Source organism: Myxocyprinus asiaticus, chromosome 1 (genome assembly GCF_019703515.2).
Source record: "Myxocyprinus asiaticus isolate MX2 ecotype Aquarium Trade chromosome 1, UBuf_Myxa_2, whole genome shotgun sequence".
NCBI classification, from domain to species: Eukaryota; Metazoa; Chordata; class Actinopteri; order Cypriniformes; family Catostomidae; genus Myxocyprinus; species Myxocyprinus asiaticus.
In genome coordinates this window covers 56,590,644-56,611,223 of record NC_059344.1, presented here as the reverse complement: position 1 = coordinate 56,611,223, position 20,580 = coordinate 56,590,644, and the positions used below count along the sequence as shown (strand labels likewise).

The window sequence follows — 20,580 nt, the reverse complement described above, 5'->3', positions numbered from 1 at the left end:
AGTAAGTGTTTCAAAACTTTTGACCGGTAGTGTGTGTGTGTGTGTGTGTGTGTGTGTGTGTGTGTGTGTGTATACATATATATATTACACATACATACACACACACACACACACACACACACAAACACACATATAATGTTAGGCTTAGGCCTATAACTTACATACAAAATACCATATTTGCATTAACAACCCTGACATAAAGTAGGAGTTAAAAACAAGCAAACAAACATGTCATATTTTTAATAAATATGAATTTGATTTGATGAGCTGGACCTAATAGCAATGCAGAGCATTCAACCTATTTTACACTATATTATATAAAATGTATTTAAAAATTATATAAGCACACACACATTAAAAATAATAATAATAATAATAATAATAATAATATATACATATACATATATATATATACATGTACAAATATTTTTTTATTCCCTCCAAGTGGCAGATATGTGCTACGTATGAGTGAGGTAGATTGAAAACCTCTCATTTGAATAAACATTGTGCTATTATAGGAGCTCAACTATGTATTCATAAACATCAATTAACATTTTTTTACCCACTGGCTTTGATTTTATACTTTTGTTAGTCAGTCTGGCCTCTACCAAAGTGCATGACATGGGAAGTTACGTTGGTTTCTTTCTCTTTAACAGGGCTGTAATAACTGGCGAGACGAAATACATGTAGATATACAATCCTACTGTTAATTCTGAGATGTTAAATGATGTAGACCTAATGCATGGTAGATGGATGTTGACTTACAGTGAGACTGTTCTGTTGGGAAATGATTCTGGAGAAGGCACCTGATGGAGTTCCATATTGCTGCAGACCACTTTCCTGTCCAGTGTGGCCCCAGACGGGGAGCTTTTCCCTGCATTTCTGGAGCGTTCATCGTATGATTTGCATTCAGATGATCCTGCAGAGCTCGCGCCTCGAAGCAGCACAAAAGCCAGGAAAAGGACACAAGTAGCGCCCACCGACATTACTCCTTTCTTCGTTGTGAATACACAAGGCGAGAAAAGGGGGTTCAATTAGCATATAAATAGCCCAGAAGCCTTACGTGGTTGTTGTTTTTACCTAAACGCTGCCTCTCGATCTTTGACACAAATATTCGTCGATAGCCATCAAAACAAACAGTCAAAGACACAGGTCAGCACTTTTAAGTCATGGTCAAAATACTGACTGATTTTTAAGATTTAACACTTCCAGTCCGAAAAGAAAAGGTCGAATATCCTCCTTTGTTTTCCATCTCTTCTCCAGCTTTTCGATATCGGTCGACTAAACGGCAAGTTTCCGATGCTTTATAGCGCAAAGAAGCAGCTCCACCGATAAGATGTTACTTAAAACTCGCTACATTTTCTTTGTTGCCAGTCAAAGTGTTGATCTCACTTCTTCTACGAGACAGCTGCAACCATCCCAAGATAACAGTCTCACAAACTCAAGGAAATCTGATCACATAAACTTTTTCTGTGCGCAATGCGGATGCACATTTGGCTAGCCACAGTGCGTTCAAATTAAAGCGAAACTATTTCGATGTGATAGTTATTCTATAATTGCCAAAAACTGATCGTTAAACGCGAAATCTCCGCATGCCGAACAATAAAACCATTCTTGTGAAACTGGAGGCGTAAAGTAGTTTTTTACTTAGAGATTGTTCATAGTAGGCTTTCATATAGCTGTCGATCATAACCGTAAAGACGCTGCACGAAACATACAGGAGGAATGTATGATCCAAAGCCACAAAGTGCGATCAGATGGTAAATCCGTGCATATGATCAGTGCCGTTCAATCTAGTGAGAAGTGTGTTCTTCTTTGAGCCCCGTGCTCCATGTTCCATTTCCTCTCCTGACGTCATCATAGGTTTGCGGGCTGCTCCAGTCAACTGATCCAACTGCCCCTGTCTGGTTGAATTTGAGTTTAAACTAAGTTAAAGCTGGAAAAAATATGTATTTGCCACATGTAGGAGACAACTGGCTTACATTTTGTTCACAAAATATTGAAAGCAGTTGATTGAAAAAAAAAACAAAAAACTTTGTGAAAGATATTTTCTGAAGATTTGTAAATGGAGTCATCTAATGTAACTGATGTACATTTTGATGTCTAATGTATTTGATAAAAAAAAAAAATAAAAAAGCTCTTTCAGCTCAGAAAGAAAGAAAAATAAGGTTGCAGCCGTTACATGTAGCCTACAATTTACTTTATATATATATATATATATATATATATATATATATATATATATATATATATATATATATATATATATATATATATATAAACATTTGTCCACCAAATTAAAGTAATGTGGTGTAACCAACATTTAGGTAGCCATTTTGTTATAATGTGAAAAAAAAAAAAAAAAAAAAATTTAGTTAGACCCCTTTAGTTTTAGAAGGAAAAAAACATTCTTTTGTAATATCCTTAAATATCAATATTTTGACATTTTTATGAAAAGGCCCATTTTGTTCAGGTCATACGATGTAACTCTGATATTGATATTCTTGACTAAAAAATTTATGATATTTGTCAAAAAAAAAAAAAAATCACATAATTAAGTTGCATACATTCTTATGTATTCAAAGTACAAGGAAAGTTTTTAATACCTTTTACTTAATGGTTACACCACACAAGTATATACCATGTATATATATATATATATATATATATATATATATATATATATATATATATATATATATATATATATATATATATATATATATATATATATATATATATATATAGAGAGAGAGAGAAAATACTATAAAAAATGCTGGATTATTTAATCATGAAAAAAATCGGATTTTAGACGAGCAATTTCCTTAAGGCAATAAAGCTAAAAGGTGATTCAAATGATGAAAAACTTATGAAAAATATACACCCTCCTTTATACGTCAATATACATTTTAACCTAAATATCTTTAAGTCTTAAATAATAAAAAAGGTATCTGTCAACAACTCAAACACGTAAGAGATAACTTACCCACTTCTGAAAGTTTGTGCATGACAAAAGGACATCCAGTTCTTTTAAAGTAACGGCTTCCCTTTACAAAACCATCCAACGAAATGCAACACAATATTAACAGAATCTTGAGCCATTGTGTAAGTGCTCATTTGTTTTTGTGGCCCTCACAAAAGAGTCTTCACACTGCACTACAAACAAGTTCAGACTGGCTGCTTGTGGTAAAATAGGTATAGAAGGACTCCCTTAAGAGAACAATGCCTTGTGTGCAGTGTTTGTGCATCGAGTGAAGATTATTCTTATGGGAGCATAAATCTTTCTCATATGTTGTTGTTACAATTAGCACAATTTAGAAGCTGTGTGTGGGGGGCAAGAACAGAACCTCATACAGTTCAAAGGTCTTTGTCCAAGGGCAATTTTCATTTCCATTAGTCTTACGAAACTTGAAAGTTAGTAAACTCTACTATTACAAAGATATGCTTTAAAACTTGATAATTGTCTCTATTAAAAACAATTATGTATATATGACACAAATGTAAATAAACAATTGTTAAAATGTCAGATTTTCTATAATTGATTGTCAAACTTATACAGTCACTAAGAAATTATAAACCTATAAACCTAAAACTTAGAAACCTGGCTTAGTAAACCAAAAGACCTTACACGGCTGTTCTCCTTCACAGTGCAAAGGAATGTAATGCAGAAGAGGTAGGATATGTTAAATAATATAATTGACTAGGCTGTGTATTACACATAATTATAGTATAGTTTTTAACTGTTCATGAGATGGATAGCCTGAGGGAAAAAACTGTTCTTGTGCCTGACGGTTCTGGTGCTCAGTGCTCTGTAGCGTCGGCCAGAAGGCAACAGTTCAAAAAGGTAGTGAGCTGGGAGAGCAGGGTTCAGAGTGATTTCACCAGCCATTTTCCTCTCTCTGGATGTGTACATTTCTTGAAGGGAGGGCAAGGGGCAACCAATAATCCACTCAGCAGTCCGAACTGTCCTTTGTAGTCTTCTGATGTCCGATTTTGTAGTTGAACCAAACCAGACAGTTATTGAAGTGCAGAGGACAGACTCAATGACTGCTGAGTAGAACTGGATTAGCAGCGCCTGTGGCAGGTTGAACTTCCTCAACTGGTGAAGGAAGTACAACCTGTGCTGGGCCTTTTTCATAATGAAGTCAATGTGGGTCTCCCACTTCAGGTCCTGTGAGATGGTAGTGCCCAGGAACCTGAATGACTCCACTGCTGCCACAGTGCTGTTTAGAATGGTAAGCGGTGTCAATGTTGGGGTGTTCCTCATAAAGTCCACAACCATCTCCACTGTTTTGAGCGTGTTGAGCTCCAAGTTGTTATGACTGCACCAGTGAGCCAGCTGTTCAACTTCGCATCTGTATGCAGACTCATCGTCATTTTGGATGAGGCCAATGACAGAAGTGTCATCTGCAAACTTCAGGAGCTTGACAGAGGGGTCCTTGGTGGTGCAGTCGTTGGTATACAGGGAGAAGAGTAGTGGGGAGAGCACACATTCCTGGGGGTCACCAGTGCTGATCGTGCATGTGCTGGAAGTGAATTTCCCCAGTCTCACTAGCTGTTGCCTGTCTGTCAGAAAGCTGATGATCCACTGACAGATAGACGTGGGAACAGAGAGCTGGGTTAATTTATTCCATAGGAGAGCTGGGATGATGGTGTTGAAAGCCAAACTGAAGTCCACAAAATGGATCGTTGCATATGTCCCTGGTCTGTCCAGATGTGATGCAATCCCATGTTGACTGCATCATCCACAGACCTGTTTACTCTATAAGCAAACTGAAGGGGATCTAGAAAGTGTCCAGTGATGTCCTTCAGGTGGGCCAACACCAGTCTCTCAAATGAATTCATGACCACAGATGTCAGAGCGACGGGTCTGTAGTCATTAAGTCCTTTGATATTGGGTTTCTTTGGGACAGAAATGAGAGTGGAGCATTTGAAGCAGCAGGGAACTTCACACTGCTCCAGTGATCTGTTGAAGATCTGTGTGAAGATGGGGGCCAGCTGGTCAGTACAGGATTTTAGACAAGTGGATAAAACACCGTCTGGGCCCTGTGCTTTCCTTGTCTTTTGTTTCTGGAAGATCCGGCACACCTCCTCTTCACAGATCTTAAGTGCAGGTTGGTGGGGGGGGGGGTTGCAGGAGGTATTGGTGTTTGTGTGAAGTGAAGTTCAGAGCAGGTGTGGGGTGTGAGACTGGGCTTTTCAAATCTACAGTAAAACACATTCAAGTCATCAGCCAGTTGTTGGTTCCCTACAGTGTTGGGGGATGGTGTCTTGAAGTTAGTAATGTCTTTCAGGCCTCTCCACACTGATGCAGGTTCGTTAGCTGAAAACTTGTTAGGTGGACTCCACCCATCATCTACTTAAGCCAATCAGATTACGGCCACATTAATCAGACCAATTGTAGCACGTTCTATCTTCAACCTATCACGCTTTGTTTTACTATCAGGGCGGGACCAGAGTCATAGCATTCTCATGAGCATGGAATCAATTACATACAGTTAAACTCTAAGACCGCAAACTAAGGATGCCAACAGAGGAATGCTGTGATTTAAGGGTCCTATCATTTTCTTTCGGTTATAAACTTGTGTAGTGTCTTGTTAAATGTCGACAGCTGAAAATTGCCCATTTGTAGAGTGTCCTGATCATTAGCTTTATAGCTAGCCTGGCTGACTGTATGAGTCTGCTATTTTAATTTTAACCAAGTTTCTTGACTGAAATGTGTCATCAAAACCTTTACTCTTAATGTTACATGGCAGATCCAAACAGACACACTCTAGACACTACAAAAGATTATTAGTACAGATAGTGTCTTTATAAAACATGAATCATATTAGATGATCTTAGGAGCACAAACCATAAATTAATACCCTATATTACGCAGTGTATAAAATCTGCTATGCCAATAATTGGTTTCACATTATGTTAATGTATTTAATAAAAGCAGTTGTAAGGTAATATTTATTAGAATTTTGCATTTTAGCACTTTTGTGTGCATGTTTTTGTCACAGTGTGTTTCCCTCGTGTTTCCAAGGATTCTTATTTTGAAGTGTTTTTTGTCCTCTGTCTTCTGTTTCCCCCGGACTACATTTCCCATAATGCACTGCCCTCATCACTGTCATCTGTTGCCCATTGTTCTCACCTGTTCGCCATTCCCTCATTAGCCCTTGTGTGTATAAATACCCTCTAGTTTTGTTCCCTCTTTGTCAGTTCTTGTTTGTTATTTGAGTTCATGTTTGTTTTCACTTTCGTCTTCATTAAAAGCCTGCAATTAGATCCACCGTCTCATCTCAGCAACTACTCGTTACAATTTTAGGAGGTACTATTACGGGGTCCCTTTCTAAAATACAGCATCATGTTTTGACAATGATAATTGACTCATTAATTATTGCCATCTTTTTCAGATGTGTACTGCCCATCAACTTTGAGCTCACTTGCTCAAACTCAGTGGTTTCAGCTCCAATACAGGACACCTTTTAAAATGTGTAATATGAGATTCTTAATTTTTCTGTTATGTCAGATTTATTTTAAGTTACAATGTCATGTCTTGAAATGAAAGTGCAATACAAAATTTAAATAAACTGTAAAATTGTTTTTGGGTTTACTTACTTAAAAATGAAAATTCTGTCATTTACTCTTGTTTTTATGTATCATGTCAGATAAATATTTCAGTCTTTTTTCCTATAAATTCTCCTCCCTTCCTAGTAGGTGGAAATATGCATGAAGAATGCAAAAAACAAAAGAATGTGAAAGTGGAGAATTATAATAAGGACATACAAATGTATCTGTTTCACATCCACACATATCATATAGCTTCTGAAGACATGGATTTAACCACTGGAGTCGTATGGATTGGTTTTATGTGCTTTTTGGTCCTTAAAAGTTCTGGCCACCATTCACTTGCATTGAATGGACCTGCAGAGCTGAGATACTCTTCTAAAAAATCTTTGTTCTGCAGACGGGACATCTGGGATGGCATGAGGGTGAGAAAATGATAATTTTCATATTTTGGTAAACAGTCCCTTTATAATTTTTGTTTTTGTCACTTTATTGTTCTCAGTGAACCCCCTAGCAACACTTGGCGGCCCCCTGGAGACCCCTGTTCTACTTTTTTATTTGAGAGTTGCATATTATGTTCTTAACTTTGAAATATCATTATATTGTATTGATATTATGATATTAAATATTTAAATATTATGATGATCCTAACTTTTGCAAGTTAGGATTTCTTTTTTTAATGAATTAATTGAACCAGACAGTGAAGGAAAAACATTCAAGTGTCCAACATACATAGAACTCCAATATTTTTTTAAACAACACAACAGGTGTCTGCCTCGAAGTTGGTTAAAAGAGTGCCCATAGTGTGCAAAGACAGCTGTAATCTAGGCAAAGGTGAAGAATCTATTCTAAAATATAAGATAATTTTGATTTTTTTAACATTTTTGGTCACTACATAATTCCTGTTCTTCCATTTGTGTCATTTCAGAGTATTGATGACTGTATTATTTTTCTTTCTTAAACGATTTTGCAGGGGTCTGGAATCTGGATGGTAAAGGCCCCAGCATATGGGACACATTCTGTCATGCCAAAGGGCGGGTGTTTGAGGATCAGGCAGGAGATGTAGCCTGTAACAGCTATCAGCTCTGGGAAGAGGACCTTAAATGTATCCAACAGCTTGGACTCACAAATTACCATCTGTCCATATCCTGGTCACGGCTCCTTCCTGATGGGACCACAAATCATTTCAATCCAAAAGGTGCTTCCAGTGGAATTATACTTTTAGTGTCAAATACCAAAGCCAAACTTTGTTCTTTCATCTGTGAAAATTGGATTTACAAACACAAGGTGTTGATGTAAATAATACTCCAAAATAACAGCTTTTCTCACTCATAAAGGAACATGTGTATATATAATAAAATATTAATAATATGCAAATAGTTGAGAATAAAAACAGCAAATGATTACCAATAAGTAAAAAGACCTATACTACACTTTTTGTATTAATGGGCACCTAAACCACATAAAGAGAGTTCACCCAAAAATGGAAATTCTCTCATCATTTACTCACCCTCATGCCATCCCATATGGTTTGAAGAAAGACTTACTTTCTTATGCAGAACACAAATTAAGATTTTTTATCTCAGTATCTCAGCACTGTTTTCTTCACAATGCAAGTGAATGGTGACCAGAACTCAGAAGATCCAAAAATGACAAAGTAGGCATAATAGTAATCCATATGACTCCAGTGATTAAATCCATGTCTTCTGAAGAAATATGATAGGTGTGGGTGAGAAACAGATCAATATTTGAAGGAAAAGTTTACCCAAAAAAGAAAATTATCTCATTATTCACTTACCCCGATGCCATCCCAGCTGTGTATAACTGTCTTTCTTCAGCAGAACATGAATTAAGATTTTTAGAAAAATGTTGAAGCTCTGTAGGTCCTTATAATATAAGTAAATGGGTGCCATCAGGCTGCTGGCTATTTAACTGTCCAAAAGTCATATTTAGGCAGCATAAAAGTAATACACATGACTCCAGTCGATCAATTAATGTCTTCTGAAGCAAATCGATAGGTTGGTGTAAGAAACAAATAGATAATTTTTTAAACTTTAAATCATTGCTTTCTGCCAGCGCTGGGATGCTGTTTGAAATGAACTAACTCTTGTGAGATGTTTTTTCCTCTGTTGTATACGTAAGCAACGCTTACATCACTGATGCGTCGACTGCTGGCAGGAAGCGTTTTTTTTTTTTCTTTTTTTTTTTTTTTTTAAGTTAAAGTTTTAATTATCGATTTGTTTCTTACACCAACCTATTGATTTGCTTCAGAAGACTTTAATTGATCAACTGGAGTCATGTGGATTACTTTTTTGCAGCCTAAATGTGCCTTTTGGACAGTAAAATAGCCAGCAGCCTGATGGCACCCATTTACTTATATTATAAGGACCTACAGAGCTTCAACATTTTTCTAAAAATCTTAATTTGTGTTCTGCTGAAGAAAGACAGTCATACAAATCTGGGATGGCATCGGGGTAAGTGAATAATGAGAGAATTTTCATTTTTGGGTGAACTATTCCTTTAGGTCCTTTTTTACTATCAATCTCCACCTTTGACCAGACCTAACCAGTAGGTGGCTGAATGTGAAAGTGAAAATCACTTCCACAGCAAAACGTGGAAGTGAAAGTGTTGATTTACAGTTAAATAAGGACTTAAATATTGATCTGTTGCTCACCCACACCTATCATATTGCTTCAGAAGATATGGATTTAACCACTGGGGTCTTTTGGATTACTTTTAGACTGCCTCTTGGGCCTTCAAAGTTCTGGTCATTCACTTGCATTGTGAAGACCAACAGAGCTGACATTTTTTGTGTTTTGCAGAAGAAAGAAAGTCATACACATCTGGGATGGCATGAGGGTGAGTAAATGATGAGAGAATTTTCATGCCATACCAGATGTGTATGAGTTTATTTCTTCTGCAGAACACAAATGTTTTTAGAAGAATATCTCAGCTCTGTTGGTCCTCACAATGCAAGTGAATGTTGGCCAGAACTGTAATAGTCTAAAAGCACAAAGGCAGCAAAAAAGTAATCCTTACAACTCCAGTGTTTAAATCTGTGTCTTCAGATGAGATATGATTGGTGTCGAAAAAAACAGATCAATATTTAAGTACCTTTCTTACTAAAAATCTACATTCTTCTACAACTACATTCTTCTTTTATTTTATTGGCAATTCGCATTCTTTGTGCATATCGCAACCTACCAGTTGGGGCTGGTCAAAGGTGGAGATTTGTAGTAAAAAAAAAGGACTTATATACTGATCTGTTTCTCACCCACACCTATCCATATCTTCAGATGAGATATGATTACTTTTATGCTGCCTTTACATGTTTTTTGGACCTTCGGAGTTCTGGCCACCATTCACTTGCATTGAATAAAAACGGAGCTGAGATATTCTTCTAAAAATCTTCGTTTGATGATTGACGACTTGACTGCTTGTGATGTTACCCCCATGGCCACATTGTACCACTTTGGCTTACCTCAGGCCTTACAGGATTGTGGTAGATGGAACTCAGCAGAGATTGCAGACATATTTAAAAGTTATGCCAGGTTTTGCTTTAAGACTTTTGTCTTATGTCTGTGCCAAGCTAGGCCATGAGAATGGCATTATTGTTTCTGGGATCAAAGAGCCTGGAATATCAGCCTGCTTAGCTGCCCACAACATGCTGCATGCCCACATCAAGGTCTGACATAGTTATAATGCCAATTTCAGATGTTTACAAGGAGGGCAAGTATCGCTTGCCCTGAACAGTGACTTGGCGGAGCCATTGGACCCTGGCTGTCCTAAAGATGTAGCAGCCACAGAGCGATGCTTGGCCTTCACTTCAGGATGGTTTGCCTGGCCTGTGTTTTGCACATGAGATTACCCATAGTAGATGCAATCCAGGATTGAGGATAGGAGCTTGGAACTGGGATACAACCAGGTCTCGCGTCTACCACACTTCTCCAAAAATGAGCCCTCGCCTCTGGGCAATGCTAATTACTTTGCACTGAACTACTAAACATTTTGAAATGTAAAAGATCTGAATAGTACTTGTAAAAACAGTGAGCTCAGTTTTGAATGGGACCAAGGGGCAGAAGGGGTTGTTGATCCTTCATGGCCCATGTGTGGGGTGCACTGGCTGGCTGTTGTGCCTCATGGATTGCGGAAGTTGTTAAAATATATAAAGGTAGTTTTATTTAGGTGCAAACTCAAAGATCTGCTCTACCATACCTGTACTCTTTTATCGAGAGTTCTTATAATTATTATATAAAGTCAATATGTTTTGCCCTATTAACTTATGAACTTATGTTTCAGGACACTTATTCCAATCTGCCCATATATATCACAGATGGGGCTGGTTCAAATATATGATGTCGACCGTTGCTATTTCTATTGGGACACTGCAAGAAGTTGGCAAAGGTACTTTGTTAACACTGTTAACAAAGTATAAGAAAGTATATCTTGGTAGACTTCATTTTTTATAGTTCTATTACAATTTTTTATCTTAAAATGGCACCATTTACCTCTCTGATAGAGAGAATGCAGCTGTGATTTCCAAATATCGCAAAGAGACCAAGTCAAAGAATGATTAGCAATTACTCACAAACAAAATCAGCATTTTGATTACACATTGATCATATAGAAATTTTATTAGGAAGTACATAATTAAAATTCAGTAATTCTATTGTGAAAAAAAGTCAGATCATTGCATCCTAAAGAATGGTGATGAGCCTACCTCTTGATCAGTGTGTCAAAATGTGGTTACCCTTTATAGCTTCAGTGGTGGTTGTTATATAATTTAGTGGAAAATGTAAGCATATTTTGTATAAACAGTAAGAAAACACAATATTTCTGTGAAATTGAAGTTGGACTTAATATCTTTAAAAAGTCTCTAAAATGTTTTTGCTTGAAGCAAAACAAGTGCTTTGTATGTCTGAACAACATGGTTTGTAAGATTAACTTGAAATGTCCTTATATTTTCTCTATGATAGTTTATTTTTTGAAAATGTTCTAAACCTAAGCAATATAAAACCACTTTGAGCTCAATGAGATTGAATCACTTTTAACTGGAATATTTGAAAATTGTGCAGATGACAAATTAATAGAGGCACATTTTTATTTGAGCAATTTTAACTTGTTACATTTTGACAGAAATATTAAGCAACATCAGAACTCTTTATCTTAATATAAATTAACTGAATAATTTAGCTACTAAAAAAAACAACAACAAAAAAACAATGCAGACGTTTTGTTTTCTAATATGCAGAGAGAAGAACAGCCAAGTCGAGTGGCTTTTCCTCATTGTTGAAGTTTCTATTTTGTACAGGAAAAAAATCACAGAAATAGACATAATCGAGGAAATATTCAAATATGTATAGCAATATATAGGACTCTGCTCTTCATATTTTCGTCATCATAGAAAAATAATACATACAGAAGGTGCCAGCATCCTTTTTCTGTGTTTTGTTGATATATACTGCCTCTGTGTGGTTAAAAATGGAATTAGAGTTGGAACAGCATTTGTGCTGGTTTATTTTGCTTGTGCTATTTTAAAATGTATAAGTGACAAACAAAATATGTGAAACTTGACTCCTACAGTGCCTGTAGGCATTGCACAGACCTATATAAAAGTACAAAATGAAAAATATATGGTATTAATGTAACATTATGTGGTAATCTAACATAAGGCAATCTAATGTGCATGTAAAATTAAGATTTGTTAACTAGATTGCTTGCACATGTAATTACTATTGGGAATTAGCTCAACTTAACCGTAGCCACAAACTCCCAGAGATGTACTGTAAATGACTGAAGAAATGATGGTTTTGTTCCAATTATTCACCTTATTGCATTTAAGCTCAACACTGGAACAGCTATTATTGTCCCCTCTAAATTCATAATATGAAATATGGTATCACAGTTCTTTAAAAACAGACACTTTGCAGAATGCAATAGGAGGGCACAAAACTGTATGAATGGACTTCAGGTTGGGATACCGAAATATTAACATTTGAATTATTATCTAGTAGAAATATTTAATGTGGATGAGAGTGGTATATTCAGCTTTTATTGTTTGAGAATATGTCTATGTTAAACAGTAATGAGAGAAAATTTTAAGCACACACTCTAATCAAGGCAAATACAGAAATATGTAACTCAGACTCTGAATCTGTGCAATTAATTGTAGCATTAAATCATGTTCACTGATGGACAATTGTACTGATGACAAATTAATGGAAGCACATTTTTCATTTTTATTTGACCAATCTTAACTTGTTACATTTTGACAGACCTTATGAAATATTCAGCAATAACAGGACTCATTAGCTTAATATAAATTAACTGAATAACTTAGCTTCTAATGAACTATTTCCAATATGAACTATATTGGGAACTTTTGTCGTTGTATTAGCGGAGCGTCCTGCATTTCTCACTCTCTCTGAAAGTATGTGATGAATGATATGGCTCCAATGTGTGTGTGTGTGGGGGGTATAAAAGACATCTCAAAAAGACTAACGGAGACTTAAAAAGAAAGGTAACCTGGGAGATAAAGGCAGTCGCAATGAATGGACCACAGAAAATAATGTAAAACAAAGTTTGTATGAGAGACAGTCCATTTCACAGTGCATCACCAACTAAATGTCAGCTTAGGGATTCAGAGACTGAATTCAGCACTTTTATTTGTAATATAAAAGTGTAATTTTCATACATCACATGATAACAATACATCTATTTGGGCATGAAGGAAATAAATTATTTTTTGAGGTGCTCAGAAGTGGCATTATTGTACTTTGATGAATAGATACATACTCCATCCTCAGCCCAATATCCACACAATAATAACAATGATAATTTTAACATTTATGCATTTCAATCTCATAACAAAATTCCAACAAATTTAACTGAATAATCTTTAACAAAATAAAAAAAATTAAAGTTTAAATACATTAATTTTGTTAAAAATTACACAATTCAATTTGATACAGTTTTATATAAAATTACCTTTTTGCTATAAATAGCATATATATAATGTAGCAGCATAGTGTTGACAAAAGCTACACTGCTGCATCATGCCGTGTAGGCTATTCGGTGTACACTGTTGCCAGTTTTGAATCAGAACTAAATAAGTCAGATTCACAAAAGAACAACTAATTTGAGTCGGTTCTTTACAATGAATTAGTCACACGTGATAGCAAAGTTGTCTGAATTGGTTCGCTATTCAATCTGAATGTCTTGCTATACGTTTCACTGGCGCATTTTGAGCGAAGGTGAGCAAGCTTTTCAATGCTCTCCTATGGAAGTCGAGCGCCACGCTCTTGAGGAGGATTGTGGGATTGACAGCAGAGCGGAGAAGCGTTGAGGGCGGTCAAAAGCATCCAAAAAGTTGAGAATTCTCAGCTTTATGCAAATGAGAAGCGGAAAACACCGGGCACGAGCCAATCACCGTGAGCTGAAAGCAGAGACATTTGTCATAAGTGCTTCAACATCTGAAAATAATGCTGACGTTTCTGCTGGATTCAGTGCTTTAATCAAAAATGGACTTCAAAGATGATTGTACTCATACATTGTGACTACTGTGGCTGGGTGAGCAAAAGTGAGACTCCAAACAGACGTAACAACTGAAGACTGGATGTGAAAATACTGTGGCTAGCTGAAAAAGCACAATACATCAACAGTTTATATACTTTGGGCATTTTGTAATTAAGTTTGGATCTTTCAGACTGTAATCATGCATATTTATGATGATTCGATTGACCGTGAACTTTAAACAATCACAGGATGAGTTTGAAATGGCATCCCACATACTACTCTTACTATAAGCCATTGAGAACGCAGCCCAAAATCACTGTACCATGCCCAAAAGCAGCAGCTCTCTGGCGTTGAGAGCGACATTGAGCGGAGTTTTTCCGCTCGAAGTGTACGTTTCCACTGGCACGGAATAACTCCACTGAACACCCCTCACTATGCCAGAGAGCTACCGCTTTGGAGTGTGTATTGTCTATCACTGTTTTCAGTATATGAGCAATAATATCATCTTATATATGCATGATTACAGTTGGAAAGATGCCAGCTTCATTTCCGAATGCCCACAATGTATAAACAGTGTTGATTTATTACATGTTTACGTACCCAGCCTCAGTATTTCCACAATGAATGCATGCAATCATCATTTGAAGTCTGTTTGAAGTCAGAATTAAATATAAAGATGTGAGTAAAGCACTGAATACAGCAGAAATTTCAGCATTTTCATAGATTTTGAAGCACTTCTGAAAGCCGTCACAGCTTTCAGCTCACAGTGATTGGCTCGGGCCCAGCGTTTTCCTCTTCTCAGGAAAACTGCATAAAGCTGAGAATTCTTAACTTTTTTTGAGGCTCTTGGCCGACCTCAATGCTTTCTCTGCACTGTTGTCAATCCCACAATCCACCTCGAGAGTGTGAATCTTGATTCCCAATGATCCCATCTACTGTTAAAATTAGAATCTGTTATTTCTGCAAATGGTGGCCTGGCAGGTTAGTATTACTGCTGCGATGAAGACTTTGAAACACTCTAATACAGTGGTGTCAGTGGTGACTCTCTCTATTCATCTCCATATATGATTCCTAGGGCTCAAACGGCACTGTTTTGCAAAATGAATGTGCAAATTGTTATTGCTGTGCTGTGATTTATCTTGTAGGTTCAATTTGACCCATGACACCCACACTGTATCTTCAAAGGTAGTCGCACGGAAGGGCAATCTTTGTGAGTGAGTGTCTGTGCATGCAAAGCTAAAGTCTTTGAGATTATCATGTTAATTCTTTTATCATTTAGAGGTAAAATGAGGGTTTTCATGCACACAACATGAAAGCTATTTTCGAGGAAATATAAAAGATAAAGCTGTATAAGAGACAGCCAAGAAAGTAAACTCTCCTGTACTGTCATGACTTTCAATCGAGTGACTACAGCCAATTTGGACTGAAGTGTATGGGAACGCTAATGGCACAATTACAAGGGATTTGCCATTTCTGCTGCCATGAGGACTGTACTTTCAACAAGCAGTTCAGTGTGGCATGTACATTTTCAGTTCCATTTAGTCCTGAATAATAGGCACTCACTTTGAACTGTCATCAACTGAATGGCTGAAAAAGACCTCCCCGGGGCCCAAATAATGACAGGATTTTAGTCTCAATTGATACTGCCGAGTCTTTGTTTGTCTAAGAACTCTTTTTTTTAACTCTAAAACTCCTCATCAACTTTAAACCAAAAGGCTGCAAAGATTATTGGACCAGGCGCATTTTGCATTTTTGAGAAAAATCCTCAAATGTTGGAATTCATCCCTTTATGCATTGCTGTTGCAAATTATAAGCCAAATTGTCCTATAGCATCTGTTCATAATGAAAACATCCTAAATTACTCTTCACAGCCTTAAAGGAATAGTTCATCCAAAAATGTAATTTCTGTCATAATTTGTTCACCACCATGCCGTTCAAAAGCAGTTAAATCTGTGGAACACAAAGAATTTTTAGGCAGAATGTTAGTGACTGACAAAAGAGATGCAATGAGGCTAAATAAGACACTTTTCTATCCCGACACCAACGATGTGAAATACTCGAACAGACTAACCATTCTATTCCCTGTAACTCTGAGTTTATTGGCATGCAGGTCTGTACAAGTAAGCGACAGTCATCCATACAGCTGACACATGGAGCTATCAGCTCAGACAGTGACTGATGGCAGCGAGTGGGGCACTGGGAGTGATGCCATGGAGGAAGAGGCTGTCCTGCGGCCCCCCATGGCAGATAAGAGATGGATACCACCCTGGTTTGGGAGCTCAGTGGTGGATGGAAGTCTGTGTGGCTACACCTTAAAAATAGATATCAGGTAGAGTTTGAATTACAGCCTATGATGTTCAGATGTGATGGATTGGAGGATGGTATGGTGATAGAGCAGTGTAGAATGCCCAGCGGAGGGTGCCAGCTGCTGCAGTTTGGTACTTTAGCAAAGACGGCAAGTGGCGTCTGACATGTAATAAAATATTTGACCAGTAAAGCCCACAAGTCAATGAGTTTTGGTAAAACAGATTGTTTATCCCTTACCTTTACCATTAATTTGTGTTTCTACCCTTCACATCTTAAACACTCATCAATAGTTCTTAACTATACATCCATTTTTATTAACTTTTTAAGATTTTAATGCAATTCATCATCTGTCACAAGATTTAAAAGAAATTTTGATCTAAAATTTAGGGACTGACAAAATGACAAAAGCAATTTTCTGCGATCGGTCCGAACGTTTTTGAGCACGGTGAGTAATGGTTCCAGTAGCATTTTCACTTGAACACTGTTCAGTACAATTCATTAACCAGTGTTGGGGGTAATCTGATGACAAAATAATAAGTTACTGTAATTGCTTTTTAATCAAAAATTACATTACTTTTTAAATGATTGTAGTCAGATTACTGTACCGACTTTCAATTAAGATAATTAATTTTAAGTACATTACTTAGGTTAAACATATTTCTAGAATAATATTATCTATGAATAACACAATTACTGTAAAATATGAATTAATATGTTCATACTGTATTTATGGCTGTTTGCTTTCCCTGACATCTGAAGGGTGTGTGACAATGAAGGAGGAAATAAAGACATTATTTTCACTTTGGTTAGCAGAATTTTTTTTAGATAGGAAAGTAAAAGTAAATATTAATGTGATTACTTTTTTGATGAAGTAATCAGTAAGGTAATCTGATTATAGTTTTAGAGAAGCAAATTCTTGTAGATTTTTTTTATTTTTTTATTAACTTACCTAACACTGACAATTACAAACTGTTCGCAGCACAGATTTCTCACTGAGGACAGAACCGTGCTGGTGGAACCGTTTTAGTGACATGGTGACTCAGGATTGGTCACTTGCCCAGTCAGTCCATTCTTATCCTGATTTCACATCATCACAGTGGAGAAAGTAAAATGTATATTATGAAAGCATTGTAAAGTCGCTTTGGATAAAAGTGGCTACTAAAGGCATTAATGTAAATGTGACAATTTTAAGAAAGTACTTGAAGGGGAATGTACCACTTCTGTTTCAGTTACTCCCATGTATTGACTTAGCATTTTGATCAATGTGGACAGGGTCAACTGTGCCATAAATAGCAATGCTTGCTCTAAGATAATTAATGAAAAATGGCCAAGGAAATGCAAACTTAAAAGAACAATGAAGAATTTATGTCCATATTTGTAAATCCTAATCTAATTTGACCAAAGGATGTGTAGCACAGTGATAGCATATTGTCAAATGGTTGGTCAGTTTGTCATTATTTAATTTGATTGTTTCTTTGACAATTTCTTAATATGTATGGGTGAAAAGGATGGCATTCTCAGTAGTCAAATGGGCCTAAACATGTCACAACACTTTCAGGAGAGTGAATTGAGAGCCATGGAGTACCCAATTAGGGCAATCCATATTACAAATGGGATATAACAACATTATGAGATGCTATTTAGTTCAGTGCTTGAGGTCCACCTTGTAACATCCCATAACTATATGCCAAATAAGCATGCATGGTGCATAAATATCTACTGTGCTCTGTTGAGTCACCTCTATAGGAGTGAGAAAATCCCCCAGAGACAGTGCGCAATCAACATTCTGTCCTCATCCTTCATATACTCTTTTGCTTATCGCTGGCAGCCACCACTTTATAATCCAGGATTGCTTAGGTGCCAGTTTACCAGTGTCATGTCCTACCCACTGACCATGTCAAGTGTATAAAATGTTTCATATATGTACTTTTTCAAAAATGTAGAGGTTGTTTGCAATTTTAGAATCTTATATTTAGCTATTGTTGGGTATTTCGAGATCTTGTTAATACCAAATCCTTCTGTACTAATATTATATCACAAATGAAAATTCTGCCACCATTTACTCTTGTGGACTAAGGCTGTCAGTCCCTATCAATCTGCCTAACAATCCTTTTGTTTCACTTCATATTCAAAATCATACAAGTTTGCAACAACATGAGGAACAACATGATTTTTAGGTGAACTATCACTTTAAATGAGTACTTTACCTTTATAAAATTAAATGTATTAATTTTAACTCCTTACTAAATATGTATACTTTAAAAACTAGAGTTAATGTTACAGGAAAAGAAGTAAAACAGAAATAATATAGCATAACTGCAAACTGTACTCATACTACCTTTAGGGACTTACCTCACATATTTGCTATAACCAATGACAACCATTTCACACCAAGATGAGGATCTCCACAATCATTACACAGAGACACTGTGTCTCATGTATCAAACCGATTGGGAGGGGGCATCCATGCAGTGGAAGACGTGATAATCAATTTACTTTATTGAAACAAATGAAAGCTTACCTCCAGAGCTGGATATTTTTGGACCCTCCTAATTAACTCACCTCCTTCCAAATCCTCAAGCCCAATCCCTCCACCAAGCCCAGGGGCACCCCAGTCATTCCTTTTAATATAATGAAAGAGCCTCACTCACAGGTATGATTTGAAAAGATTCATGCCATTTTTGACATATATAAAGGTGTGTGGAGAGGGACACCCACCTAGGGGACACTTTAAGGACAGTGATTGCAAATTGAGGGCAACCCCATTTTATTTTATGGGCCTCTAGAAAGCATCATGGATTTCCCGTGTTGCAAGCTGGAAGGAGCTAATTAGCATGTCCGAGCATTTGAATTATGAGACTGGCTGCTGTTGGGCTGTGCTAAAGAGGTGTGATATTTGAATCTTTTTGTCTTCTGGTTTCTTTTTCTTTGCATTTGTCCATAAAGAAACCCAAACAACCATCTCAACGCCATGATAAAGCCAAAAAAAAAAAAAAAAAAAAAAATTGCTTGGTCTATAGATCATGGGTGCTTCTCAATCGGAAGGCTGCAGCCTAGTTAGGCAGTGTCCTTCCTAGACCAGTCCTTCTTAGGATGTAGGCTATGCTCCTCCTCAGTTTCAGCACTACAATGAGACGGTCAACTAAGTGCGCATGGCAATATCATAAAGGTTTCCCTCTCCGTGGTTATGGCACCAAAACTTTGAAAAGAGATCAAGTGGCATCGAAGATGACAGATGGTGGAAATTGTGCTGATCCTCTACAAGTTCTTTGTAGATATGGAGGAAGAATCTAGGACAGTGCACAGTCATGCAATAACATGCAGAAGGACTTGTTTTCTGCATATATATATATATATATATATAAAAATTGTGACGTGCAAGAGATTGTGGGTGATTGAAAGCCACGAAGGATGCACTTGATGCATACTCCAAAATATGGCGAATGAAGGCTGCGAAACAAGGCTGCCTTCCACGGGTCTTCACAATTGACAGAGCCTTCAACGGTGCTTGATAACGTTAAGCCGAGATATCCAGTCTAACTAGGCTGCAGCCTTCCGATTGAGAAGGACTGCACTTCAAGGACTTAAACAATAACAAAGGAATTAGAACACTACTGAGCATGTATTGCCCAGCCCCTGAATAATTTCTGGTAGTGCATTTTTATAACCCAGAACTGTCAAAATAAAATGACTAGCACATACTTTTAGAGTCTAGCTAAAACATAATAAACAAGATATGTACAAAAGCTGAAAATAAACAATGAGGAGTCATTACTGGATCTTTTAAATAAGACTCCGGGTCAACAATTTTTCTCAAAGAACATCAAATGTTTACCTCAAGTGACTTATCCAGACATGTTGTTGATATGGAGCATCTACACGAGAGAGGAGATGAAAGTGTCTCGTAGTTTAGATGCAAACAATTATTTCCTCAGCGGCAAGGTAGGGAATATTGGATTGCTCCTATTATAATCAATGAAGCTGTTAACGCTGTAAGCTTGTAACTTTCAAACAAGGTGTGTTTTTTTTTAATAATAATTATAAAAAATTGTGTCTCTTTCTTATGCGCCAGCTTTTATAATTCTCCAGCTACTCTGAGATCTTGGCAGTGCAATGCTGCAGATATTGTTGACTTTTGTTTGACAAATTGCTTGATATGTTCTTCATTTGCAAGTCACTTTGGATAAAGGCAATCGTCTGTGT

The 20,580-nt window shown here is 36.8% G+C and overlaps 1 protein-coding gene and 1 pseudogene across 1 annotated transcript in view; one reads left to right on the top strand and one right to left on the bottom strand.

Annotated features, from left to right (window-relative positions):
* The window catches only part of LOC127434309 (adhesion G protein-coupled receptor A3), an 87,964-nt gene extending 86,132 nt beyond the window's left edge, over positions 1-1,832 (bottom strand). Inside the window, exon 1 of the mRNA XM_051690839.1 lies at positions 766-1,832. Within this exon, the coding sequence (XP_051546799.1) occupies positions 766-986 (221 nt within the window). The 5' untranslated portion in view covers positions 987-1,832. The remainder of the gene's footprint in view (positions 1-765) is intronic.
* Positions 1,833-5,524: 3,692 nt separating this feature from the next.
* LOC127440136 (cytosolic beta-glucosidase-like) lies at positions 5,525-10,911 on the top strand (annotated as a pseudogene).
* Positions 10,912-20,580: the final 9,669 nt, after the last annotated feature.